The 12,090-nt window shown below is 48.8% G+C and overlaps 1 protein-coding gene across 1 annotated transcript; it reads left to right on the top strand.

Annotated features, from left to right (window-relative positions):
• The first annotated feature begins 205 nt into the window (after positions 1 to 205).
• TMEM247 (transmembrane protein 247) lies at positions 206 to 9,609 on the top strand. The gene is made up of 4 exons (XM_044428967.1): positions 206 to 289; positions 5,117 to 5,347; positions 7,739 to 8,074; positions 9,382 to 9,609. Exons 1-4 carry the CDS (start codon positions 206 to 208, stop codon positions 9,607 to 9,609), a joined length of 879 nt encoding a protein of 292 aa, XP_044284902.1.
• Positions 9,610 to 12,090: the final 2,481 nt, after the last annotated feature.

Below are 12,090 nucleotides of genomic sequence, written 5' to 3'. Positions count from 1 at the left end.
GGACGGCCCTCTGAGAGTCAGGGAAGCTTCTGCCAGCCTGCGAAGGCAAGGCTGGGCTCGTGATGAGCGGAACGAATTGGTTCAGGCTTATGCACACAGATCAGGGATCCGCAGCCACAAGAAAGAAGTTTCTCATTTCTGCTCCCTTGGACTCTCACTGCACTGCAATGCCCATTTAGATGCAGGCTGTTAGGCACGTACGAAGATGAGCAACAAAGAGCAATTAACGAACAAGCGCCACTTCCTTCGCTCCCCTTCGTCTTGGAGCAGCCCCTCATTTAGTATGCAAGTGGGAAAGATCACACCACCACGAAAACACCTTCGCAACCTACCAGAGAGAGTTAGGTGTACAGCATGTTAACTTTTACATTCATGATGTATCAAAAGATGCTCCAAGGGCCACACGGGGCGCTTAGCTGGAACAGTTCACTGAGTGTTGTTATTCTGTAGAGTAAACTAACTTTTCACACACTTGCTGCGTGTTCATTGGGGATTTACGCACACCAGAACATGAACCTGTCTGCTTTCTGGGCAACATGAGGGATTTGTGGAGTGGCCAATAGTCTCCACACACCTTGTGTCCTCTGTTTGATTACACTCTTTGTTGTTTTATTGGTTTCAAGCAGGAAAAAAAGCACATTTCAAATGTGGAAAATGTGCATCATTAAAAAAAGAGGGGGTTACCCTAATGCACACTTTCCCCCATGAAAAGGATGAAAATATACATTTTCAAAAGAAAAGTATTTTTTAGAAGAAAGAAAGAAAAATATTTTTTCTTTTAAAAAGTGTACTTTTTTTTCCTAATGCAGGTTTGGCAATTTGTTATCTTTTTAGGAGAGAGTGCACTTTTGCTGCTGTTCTCCAGGACTGGGAGTAGGAACTGCTCACATAAATAAAATTCTCTGTGAGAATTCCCTGGTTTGAACAACCTCATGTTACACAGTCTCTGATGTGCTTTAGTTGCACCCTATAATGGATTTCGAAAATCTGCTAGACAATGATGTGGCACTCTTGGAAGAACCGAAAAAACACAACTGATTTTGCTGGCACCATTGTTTCTTCTCTGTGAAGTCCGTTAAAATGAGAGAGAGAGAGAGAGAGAGAGAGAGAGAGAGAGAGAGAGAGAGAGAGAGAGAGAGAGAGAGAGAGAGAGAGAGACCCCTGTGGAATTTCACAGTCATGCATTGTTTTCCTTCTGTGGGCCATGGCCCTAAAAAGAGCTCATAAAGACTTTGGTGTGTGGGGGGCACTTGGCCATGTAGCAGGCATGAATTTCAGAATTAAGCTAATTAAAAAAGAACAAACCTTCCTTACCCCTCTGAGAGCTGGTGATCTATCTGTGGTGCTGACCCCCCACCCTTTAGGTTCATCACCATGGAGCACTAGCCTATAAAGCTCAAAATGAAAGCTGCAATGGATAAGGAGCTGTCCGAAAGGGGCATCAGAAAGGCTTTGAGAGTCTTTAGCAGAGATGCCAATTCCACTGGACACTCCCTTCCTTGGGCATCTTGCACGTGGGATATTACTGAAAAACTACATTTCCCAGAACCCCCAGCGGCAGGGATATCAGCACTGCAGGGCTGCAGGAGCAAGGAAGAAAGGACTTGGAGGCACGTGCAACCGGCTGGGAATGTGCTTCAAGCTGCAGAAGAACCCTTCTTAATCCATAAAGCTGCCACGTGTTACGAGCTAGACCAATTCTTGCTGGCCAAGTCACCAGAACTGAATTTTGGCAACAGAAAAAAATAAAGTCAATTCAACAAAAAAGCATTGTGAAAGAACAGAACCCTCCTCCATTTTTGTATTCAGCTTACTTTTGCAATACTATGGAGTTAAATCTTTCCTGAACACAGGCTTGTAAATTCCGTCCAAAAGCTTAATAGTTTAGAGGTTGAAAGATTTGAAAGAATGTAGAGGTCAGGAGGTGAGGAGATTATGAAGTTAGCTGGACAGGTTTACCCTGACTGCTTTATGCTTTATATGTTCTTTTAGTATTGCTTATCTATTTCATTTATATACCATCCAATAGTTAAAATTTTCTGAGCACTTACTATGCTTAAAAACCAAAAAAACAGATATAATGAAAATAGCATTAAACTCAGTACAAATTAAACAATTGAAAAAAACTAAGGAGCTAAATACATTGAATAAACTACACAACTGTGGACAGAGGTCCCTCCAAATTGTGCATGTTGTGCATTTGTCTATTCAGCTTTTCAATCTTTTTCCTATTGACACTTTTCTTCATTCAAATTTAAATGATGTCATTTGAAATGCGGTGGTTTCTGACATACCCTATAGAGCAATTTATACATTAAATAAAAATAAAAAGGATGGATAGATGAACAAGTCACTGCTTGTTGACCTTCCCCCTGCAAAAGTTCTTGATACACTGACAACAGCTGAAACTTTGCAGAAGGTTTTCCCCAGATAAAACGCAACTCACCCAATAAAATCCAAGCAAGATGGCAACCACAAAACTTGGCCTCCAAGGACGCAAACAAACTAGGGTAGATAAAGGAAGTTTGTATTATAAGTAAACTTGTTTGGGACCCAAGGGTCCTTCATCTTGCCATCCACACTAAATATACAAATGTTTTGTTATAAAACTGAAGCACAATTGTTCAAAAAGCTGCAATGAGATAACACATAGCATAAACTTAATCAACATATATACTTTGAATGTTTCTACGTGGAGCTCGCACTGTATGTCAGCCTGGCCTACCTTACAGGGTTGTTATGAGGCCAACATGAGGAAAAAACAACTTGCCTTCTATTGATTACCTGGAGAAAAAGCAAGGTGTCCATTTTTAATGTAAGAAATTCAGCCATTTCTCTAACTTTTTCATTGAAATTGAAAGGGTGGCGGGGGATTCACTTGGGCTGGATGGTCCCTGCTCTTCTCCAATTCTGTGTACTTGCAACATCTTCTCAAAAGCAAGCTACCACAATAAACAATTTCAGGAATCACACCATAGAGGGGAAATTTAAGCTTGGCAGCAGGTGTGTCTCTGACACACTCATGGCCAACGGACACTAAAGAAGATACAGAGGTTCATGGAATTCCAAGGCTTGTTTGGTAGAAGCAGACAAGAGGAGTAAAGATTTCCATCCAATCGCAGCAGAAAGAGGCCCCCAGAAAAGGGCAAAACTGAGTGGGGGCAGGTTGTGTTTCTTGTTTTCCCTTCTACACGTGGGCTAGAGTGCCACAGTCTGTGACAGGCAACAAACAAGGATAAAGGCAGCATTATCACGTCTCTCAGAGTGCCAGACAGTGACCTTGGGACATCAAAGAAATATCGCTGCAATTTTCCAATGGCTTCTGGAACCACAGAACTGGAAAGATATATAGAAGCGATGTATGAGGAAGGGCTTTTTGGTTTGTTTCTTTTAAAAAACCTGTTCATTTTGTTTGCTGGGAGTCAGGAATCTGGCTTATCTATGGCAAAGCACTCAGAAAGCTACCGGTAGATTCTGGTCTCTGATCTGCCCACCTTAAATCCCCTAATTTCAGGATGTACTTCCATGCATGTGTAGGCTAAGAGTGGAAGACTCTTTTTTTAGATTTAAACCCACATAGGATGGTGTTCTTAATTATATCACTGTGCTTGTCCATTCGAGTCACATTTCTTCTGCCTTTCTCTAGGAAATGGCTCCAAGGTGGCCAACGGCAGTAGTGATAAACACGCAGGCGTGTTTTTCAGGCCGCACGGGGCCCTAGGGCAGGGGTAGGCCGAAAGTCGCCCCTGCAATGTCTTGGACTTCAGCTTCCAGCACTCCTGGCCACAAGTGATGCTGGCTGGGGCTTCTGGTTGATGCTGGGAATTATGGGGAGTCCCAATCCAGAAGATCTGGAAGGCGCCAGGCTGGGGGAGCTTGCCTCATTACACATCTGGCCCCGATTCATCATAAAAGGAAAATGGCCCCTCTACTCAGTGTATCCAGCCGGGCTCCTTGGCAATTTACAGAGGGCACCTTAGCAACACTTGCCCTGCTGTTGTAGTTACAGCCACATTATGATGTCATCACAGTGGGCACCATTGTGGCAGTTCAAGAAAGGGCCGGTGGCTCGCATGTGAGCAGTGAATTTCTGCTTCAAACTGGGCAGCTGGTTTCAGTTCTTCTACATGGGGCAGGCAGGGAAATAGAGGCGTCTGCCTAGAAATCCAATGCACATTCTCTTTCCAGGATTAAATCTGCTATGGTAAGAAGTGGCAGTCGGTCGCTCTCTTTTAAAGCTGCACAGAAGTAGGTGGGGTTTCAAAGACCTGGAGCTGACATGAGAAGACTGGCCACACACAGAGTCCTTTTTGCAAGCTCGGGATGGACTCCAGGCAGGTTGTGGAGGGCGAGCTCCAGTGGTTCGACTTCTAGACGATTGGGCAGATCCTTAGCAGTGAAACCACTGGACATTTTGAAGTAATTCGCTTTGGCTGGATCGTGTGCCACGGTTCCTCCCAGCCCATTCCAAGTTTGCAAAGCTGTGCGGTTGTGGGTTTATCATGATTTTTACTGCAAACCCTTCTACTGACAATTTGTCAGGAAACCAGTCAATACCCTTTAATATAAACTAACCAAGCCAATCCACCTGAAATCTGAGATATCAAACTGTTATTGGCCCGAGGGCTAGATTCGCTGCCCCCCACCCCAATCTGGTGGCTGGGCTGCACCAGGGCAGTCGAGTTTGTCCCTGAAGTCATCCTTACCCCACCCCACCCATTTTGGGAAAATGGCAGGGCACTTGGAGGAACCGCTCTTCCATGGACCTTATGCAAGCACCGCTCACCCTCCCAGTCAGACCAGTAAGCGGCACAGGAACTGTCACTTGGCTGGGGCCTCCTCCATCTGCTGCTCAGCATCCCAGTTTGGGTGGCGCATGGTGCACAGATGGGAATCCCTGAGGTTATCTCTGATCAGGAATGGGAGATAACGCTGGGACTCCTTTCTGGGCAGGCCACATTCAACCCAAGGGTCAGAGGTTCCTATTCCTGACATAAATTGTGGCCATGGCAGCTCCCTGTGGCAACTTCACCACATTCTTGGCCGTTTTCTGGCCATTGCTGTTGCATGAGATGAAATGCAAACTCTCCCCCAACCCTCCTTTCATCTCCCCCAGGAAACAGCCAAAGAGCCCCATTCATCCTCTGATTTCTCCAACTTCGAGACAGAGTCTGTGCATCACACAGACAAGGAGATTCAAGCAGATCTGGATCATACCAGCAATCTGGAAGGGTCTGACTATTCTTACCAAGGAGGCAATGCAGAGTTCAAGGAAATGCAGGCAGGAATTGAGTTTGCTGTGCAGATAATGCCAATTAAGGATCCCAAAAGGCACAGGGAAAATCCGGTAAGTGGCAGAGACCGGTAAGTGGCAGAGACCAGAGGCCGGAGGGGATGGTGCAGAAGGTGCCTTCACAGGAGGAGAGAAAGTCTGCTGAGGAGAGTGAGGAACCTCATGAGGAAGCTCCTCAGATGGAGGTCCCCCATCACCACCTTCAGGGCATTCTGGGGTGGTTCAGTCATGGATCTGCTGGGCCTTTTACCTCCCCCCACCCTAAAACAGCACAGCTAATTGTTTCTCCCTTGAAAACAACTGCAGGAGCAGGGGGAATTTAAACATAAAATGGAAGAAAAACAACTGCTGGGGAACCCATTACCTGCTTCGAATAAGCTGATTGACTTTGGAAGCTCAGTGATCTTTTTTTAAATAATAACAATAACTGTAATAATGATCAGCCAGGGACTGGGGAAGTGCTAGAGGCTGTTCTGGGCAGGGGATGGGTACCAGGAACCTTGACTGGTGGGGGAAGGATGAGGATTCGGGGAGTAGGATCCAGTTTGCTGGCCGCAGTGCTCAGCACCACGTGTGTGAGCTGCCCTGCACAACCCTGTGTTCACCAGGTGTGTGAAGGGGCTCCTTCATGGGAAGCGGGTGCCAGTCCAGGCAGGGCCTCCACTTGTCCTGAGGATCCTTCTGCAGGCAGACTGGCACTTCTCACAGTTGCAAGTGTGTGGCTGGAGGGGGACATGAACTGCGTGGACATTGGCCGCCAGCGCTAGCCTGCATGGTCCTCCGACCCCTTCATGTGTTCTTGTAGTGCTGGAAGGTAGGTCAAATCAGCATGCATTTCTAATATGGCCTCTTGGAATTCAGTGGCACTTCCTTCCAAGTAACCTGGATGCAATTGCACCATAAGTTCCTAAAAGCAGGTCAATCCCACCATAATAATTACCTGAGATTTCCTTTCCTTTTAAAAAGAAAAATACCCTTCCATTTTATTCAGATGGTAGATTTTTGGATCCAATGCAACTGATAAAAGAATGTCTGTGCAAATGCAGAAGGCAAGGCATGCATTACAAAGCAAGCCAGCAGCATCAAATGATTTGAAACTACTCACAAAGATACAACTAGCAGAGCACAAGTGCCCAATTAGGTCCAGCCAAGCACATCAGCTTCCAAGCAGCTGATGGAATAAGACAACAGTCTGAATCAATTGCTCCAAAACGTTGGTTTTGAACAAGAGATGGGTGAAATCTCAGCTTTTGTCAGTTTCTCATTCTTCCAGTTTTAAGTTTGGTTTGTCCCAAACACAATTTTTCCAGTCTTAAATTTGGTTACTCCTGAACTTTAAGGAAAAGCTTTGCATTAAAATTGGTACACATTTTTCTGTGCATTTCTCCAAATACACATATTCTTACTGTGATTTTGCCTGATATAGGCATATTTGGCAAGCAACCTTCCTAACGTAATGAGATTTTAACATTATTTTCACAAGTCCACTCTGCTGTGTGTGCACTTTCCCCTAATAAACGCAAATTAATATGGATATTTGGATTGTAGAAATCCATTGCAAAATTCGACAAAGTGCAAATGTTGAAGGATAAATAAGTTTTGGCTCATCCATTGCTTTGAAATGTGGTAAATTCACATTCAGGTGAAAGCTGAATAAATTTTCACACCAGTCATGGTACCACTACCTGTCCCAGGTGAGTCGCTTCAATACCAGGTGTTGAGCAACAACTCTGCAAAAGTAACACAGCCATCAAGGACCGCTTAGGAAAGCTTCCATTTGTGGGGCTTTATTCCCCTTCACAACCCTTTTCTCATTCAGATCTTAAGCTGGGTAGCGTTCCCAAGGAGCCAACCCACAAAGAGGGTAATCCTCAGACAGCTCTCGAGATACAATTGTTAACTAAGCCTCATGATTAACAGACCCATCACAGGACTGAGATAAGGGAATGAACCATACAGAGGGAGGAGCACTTGTGCCTTACAGCCCTTCATGAAGACAGCTGGAGCGAGGCCACCTCCGCTGCGCCAAGGGAGCTTCCTTTTCCAATTTCCCAGTAGGACACCAGCATCCCCTGTGAAGGGGCCCCGGCACAGGCCACCTGTGCCCTGCATGTCCCCACCTCATCCCTGTGCCAGGCCGACAAGGCCGGCAAATGACTCAAGGGGAGAGTTTTGGCCCTTTGGCCAGGAGCACTTAAAGTGGACCGAGGCGTTGCTAGGGAAGAAACACAGCCACTGGTTGGCTGCTGGGATGGGAAAGAGGACGGCGATGAGACGGACCTTTGCCTGAGCCCACCAGCCCCTTTTTAACATCTTCCGTTCTTCAGGCAGCCACTGCAGAAAAGTTCCTTATGGGAAAAACCGCCCATGCCAGCTGAAAACGGCAACTCGCTGAGCTGAGCGTTGTGCCAACACAGTCGCTTCTTCTGTCCTCCTTGCTTTCAGGACACTGCAAGGGACACCCCCGCCTCTTCCTACATCCCTGATGATATGACGGAGACCCTGGAAAACAAGAGCCAGGCAGAGCGCCTGGCCAACAGCACTCAGCGGGGGACCAGTGCTTTGCAGACCGGCGCGTACTCCCGGATCGGCGTGGCCAGCAGTCTGGAAGGGATGGGTCCCCTGAGCAGCCGGCAGATCACGGCGGCGGATCTTGACCTGGAGAAGCTGAGGCTGGATGGTGCGATGGCCAGGCTGAAGTACAGACACGAGGATAATGAAAAGCGGCGGCGGCACGAGGAGAAAATGGAGCAGCTGCGTCAGCGGACGGTTGCACGATCCGTAAGTGATGTGCGAGAGCGGGCAGGCTACGCAACCCTCCGATAAGCGTTGCGCTGGCTAAAGTGCTGGCTTCAGCCCTGTGGCCGGAGGGCCTGCCCACCTCTGTACTCAGAGGCCCATGAGCCCCCTATGCCCAGAAAGAGATGCTGTGGTGGCCATCTCAGCTGCTGCTGTGCCTCTCTCCTGCTTGTTCATCCAGATGGGCGTTCCTGGCCACTAAGGATGTGGGTGGCGAGGAGGTCGGGACACCACTGGCGCTGGTGCAAGGCTGTGGCCAGAACGCCCTCCCTCCCTGCCCCAGGCATGCCCCTCTCCCCTCTGGGGCTTAATCCTATAATCATACAGCCTCTCAGATGTTCTCAGGAGGCCTTAGGATTCTGCCTCAAATCCATGGCCATCGGCATGGCTCAGGAGGCTGCTTCCACCTGTGGAGCACCTTGACAGCCTGCTCCAGCATATCCAGGTTGTATCTCTTAAGATGGTGCCCTTCTCTAAAGGATCCTGGGAATCCTGAGAGCTTGGCCAAGGCCTGCCCAAAGGATTTTGCCATCAAGGCAAAGAACAGGGCCGGCTCTGAATTGGGCTGGTTCTTTGTAAAGGGTCCCCTTATGCAAAAATTCTGCTCCCAGGTTTCCAAACAAGAATGAATCGCTGTGAGCAAAGGGCCTCTTGAAACCCCACACCCCTTTTGTGGGCAGAAAAACTATGGGGAGAGGGCAGGAACGTTAGGCAGCATCTCTCTAGAGGAAGGAGAAATTCCCAAGCAGTGCCCTGGGGGTGGAACGCAGCACCAGCCCTAGATGCAACCCAGCTTCTGCTTTTTGGCCGCTGAGTTTTTGCTTCATTGTGCTGCCACTGGAGGAAAGCTGATTCCATCAGTGCTCCAGCCTCCTCCCCCCGTCCCCTTCCCCCACGCTCAGTCCAAATGGCCAAAAACAGCCGTCTAGACAAAAGAAGTGTGAGATGCGGTCGTGGCTGGATTCCCTACTGCTCACGGGCATGCCTTGCATCAAATGCTCATGCGCGTCCAGAAGCTCACGAGCATCTGCCATGAGGTGGTAGGCCTGCTCCCCAAGTCAGGCACATTTCCCATAATATCCTGGGCGCGTCTCTTCAGAAATGAGTTCAGTGCGATGCACACTCACTCCGGAGCAGGTCCCGCTGCATTCAGCAGAGCTCGCCTCCGGACAGACGTGAAAAAGACGGCTTTGTGCCCTTTCGGCGGTTTATGCACCGAGTGCTGGGGCAGCGGATGGAGGCAAGCGCTTTATTGACAGACACATCCTTTCCCTTTGTTCCGATTTCAGATTGGACAAGAGCTCCATGAATTACTCCAGCCCCAGAACCAGTATGCCCTATTTTTTTTCTGTTTCATCTTTATCCATGTTATCTACACAGTCAGGGAGCTGGCTTTCTATTTTATTATGAAACACCACGTACTCTGCTTTGCCGTTTTGTTGTATTTCGTTTTCAAGAAGATTTTCCTGTGCTACCGAAATAGGAAAAACTCACCACAAAACAACTGCCGACTCTAGACAGCAGAGAAAAGCGCTCAAGCAGCTGCCCCAGGCGGCTTCTGTTTGCCCGTTCTCTCATCTCTCTTCCCCTGCCTTTGTGTTCTCCTCCTCCTGCTTTGCCAGCGGATGCTGCTTTGGCCTTGGCCGCCTGAGGCCGGACAGTTCCCTTTTCTTCCATTGCTGTATTTGCCTTTGTTATCCCATTAAAGAATCACCCACTGCAACTGTCAACTTGCAGCAGTCACCAATGTGAATAAATGGGCGTGGGATTTTTAAAAAGGGGAAAATAAGAAATGCAATGATGCGTGTACATGTCTTCTTTGACAAAGAACCATTGTGAGCAGAAATGTTTTTAAGGGTTGGGGGGTCCCAGGGGGGTCCAGTGTTGAACATTGAATTCAAAACAGATCCCCGAGGTGCTGAACGGACACCATTCATGATCATTGTAAACCAGGATCTCCTTCTCCAAGCTGGTGTCTTCCAGAGGACAGACAACACCTCCGATCATGCTGGATGAAGGTGATGGGTGATATAGTCAATGTGGATAATCGCAAGGTCTTGCACTTGGGACACAGGAATAGGTGTCACAGGTACAGGATGGGGGACAAGTGGCTGGAGAGCAGCACTGGTGGAAGGGATCTTGGGGAACTAGTTGACAGCAGGCTGAACATGAACCAGCAGTGTGATGCAGTGACTAAGAAGGCAAACACCACCCTTGGATGCATAGCCAGAAGCGTGGCTTCCAGATCAAGGGAGGTTTTGTTCCTGTCCTACATGACTCTGGTGTGCCCACAACAGGAGCACTGCATCCAGTTCTGGGCTCCACATTATAGAAGAGACATAGCTAGGTTAGAATTGGTTCAGCACAGTGTCACAGGAATGGTAGTCGGGTTGGGAGCTGGGTTGAGAAATTGAGGGAACTAGATCTTTTCAGCCTGGAGAAGAGGAGACTCTTTTGGCAACTTCTAGGTATGTGAGGGGATGTCATGTGGAGGAGGGCTGTGACCTGTTCTTCCCTGCAGTGCAGGGCAGGACGCATTCAATGGGGCAAAACTCAAGGAACCAGGATTCAGGCTGGATGTCAGGAAGTAGTTCTTGATGGTTAGGACCCCTAAGATACGGAATGGGCTTCCAAGGGAGGAGGTTGAGGCCCCATCAGTGAGGCATTCAAGGAAAGATTTGAAAACCACATGTTGGGGACTACATGAGTGGAGCCGGCTGGAGTCGGGGGTCAGACTAGATGGTCTGGGAGACCCCCTCTGACTTGCTTTGTTTCTGTGATTCTACAGACCAGCACACATGGAGAAAGCCAGGTTGGGGGAGGCTGTAGTGGTTCTGGAAGAAGCAGCTGCTTACTGCTGTGGGTGGAGCTGCTTCACTTTAACCCATTTTTCGTGGGCTGTGCTTTGCATGTGGTCCGAGCACCAGGCCTCCAGGCCTTCCTGCCCTGAATTCCAATCACAGAATGACAAGAGCAAAGAATAGTAGAGTTGGAAGGGGCCATGAAGGCCACCGAGTCCAAGCCCCTGCTGTTGCAGGACACCAAGTTACACCCATCCCACTCAGGTGGCTGTCTAGACACTTTTTGAATGTCTCCAGTGAGGGAGAGCCCACAGCTTCCCCAGGTAACAGATTCCATTGTCTGACAGTGAGGGAATTCTTCCTGGGGTCTAGTCTAATTCTGGTTCCTTTTAACTTAAGTCCTTTATTCCGTGACCTGCATTCTGGAATGGACGGGAAGAGACCTTGTCCTCCCTCTCTGTGATAGCCTTTCAGGTGCTCGTCGAGAACAAAGCAGTTTGCGATAAAGCCATTCTTGCAGCCTCTGCTTAGATCAAGGGTCCGGGCCCCGGGCCACTTGTGCCCACCTGGTGGGTTCTGGGGTCGGATGGGGTGTCCCCTGATTGCACGCCTCTCTTAGATCCTCTTAGCACCACTCCCGGTTCCCTGGACCCCTCGAAGCAGTGACAGGGGCCACAAAAGGGAGCCGCAGCCTCTGTCCCCCTCACCCTCTTCCTCTGGGCAAGCTGTGTAAATTGGGCTGAGGGAAGGAGGGCAGGCAAAGGAGAGAGGAGGAGGCGGCTATCAGTGGCTACTGGCCTTGTTGGCTACCCGCATGGGCTACCCGCTTTGCCAGAGGCGACATGCCTGTGTGCACCCGTTGCTGAGGAGTTTGGGCAAGCAGAGGTCTGGAGAGATTGTGGGGACAGCTGCTTTGTCAGCGTGCCGGACTGGATGGACCTCTGTCTGATCCAGCATGGCTTTTCTTATGGAGAGCAGCAGTGAGGAGAAGCTGGCCCCATTCAAGGAAGGCCCTGCCGAATCCCCAGGCACTGGCCTGTTATCAGATGCAAGGCTGATCCGATTTTGGGGATAGGGTCCACCACCACGGACAAGTTCAAACTGAATCCTGGAATAGACAGTCCACTAGATTCCAGACTTGCAGGCCATCGCTTCCTCATGAAGGGACCTGGGGGTGTCCCGGCTCTGTGCCATTTG

This window comes from Varanus komodoensis, unplaced genomic scaffold (genome assembly GCF_004798865.1).
Source record: "Varanus komodoensis strain SLA01 unplaced genomic scaffold, ASM479886v1 scaffold2, whole genome shotgun sequence".
Lineage (NCBI taxonomy): Eukaryota > Metazoa > Chordata > Lepidosauria > Squamata > Varanidae > Varanus > Varanus komodoensis.
The sequence above is the reverse complement of the archived record's forward strand: the minus strand, read 5'-3'. Positions and strand labels throughout refer to the sequence as shown.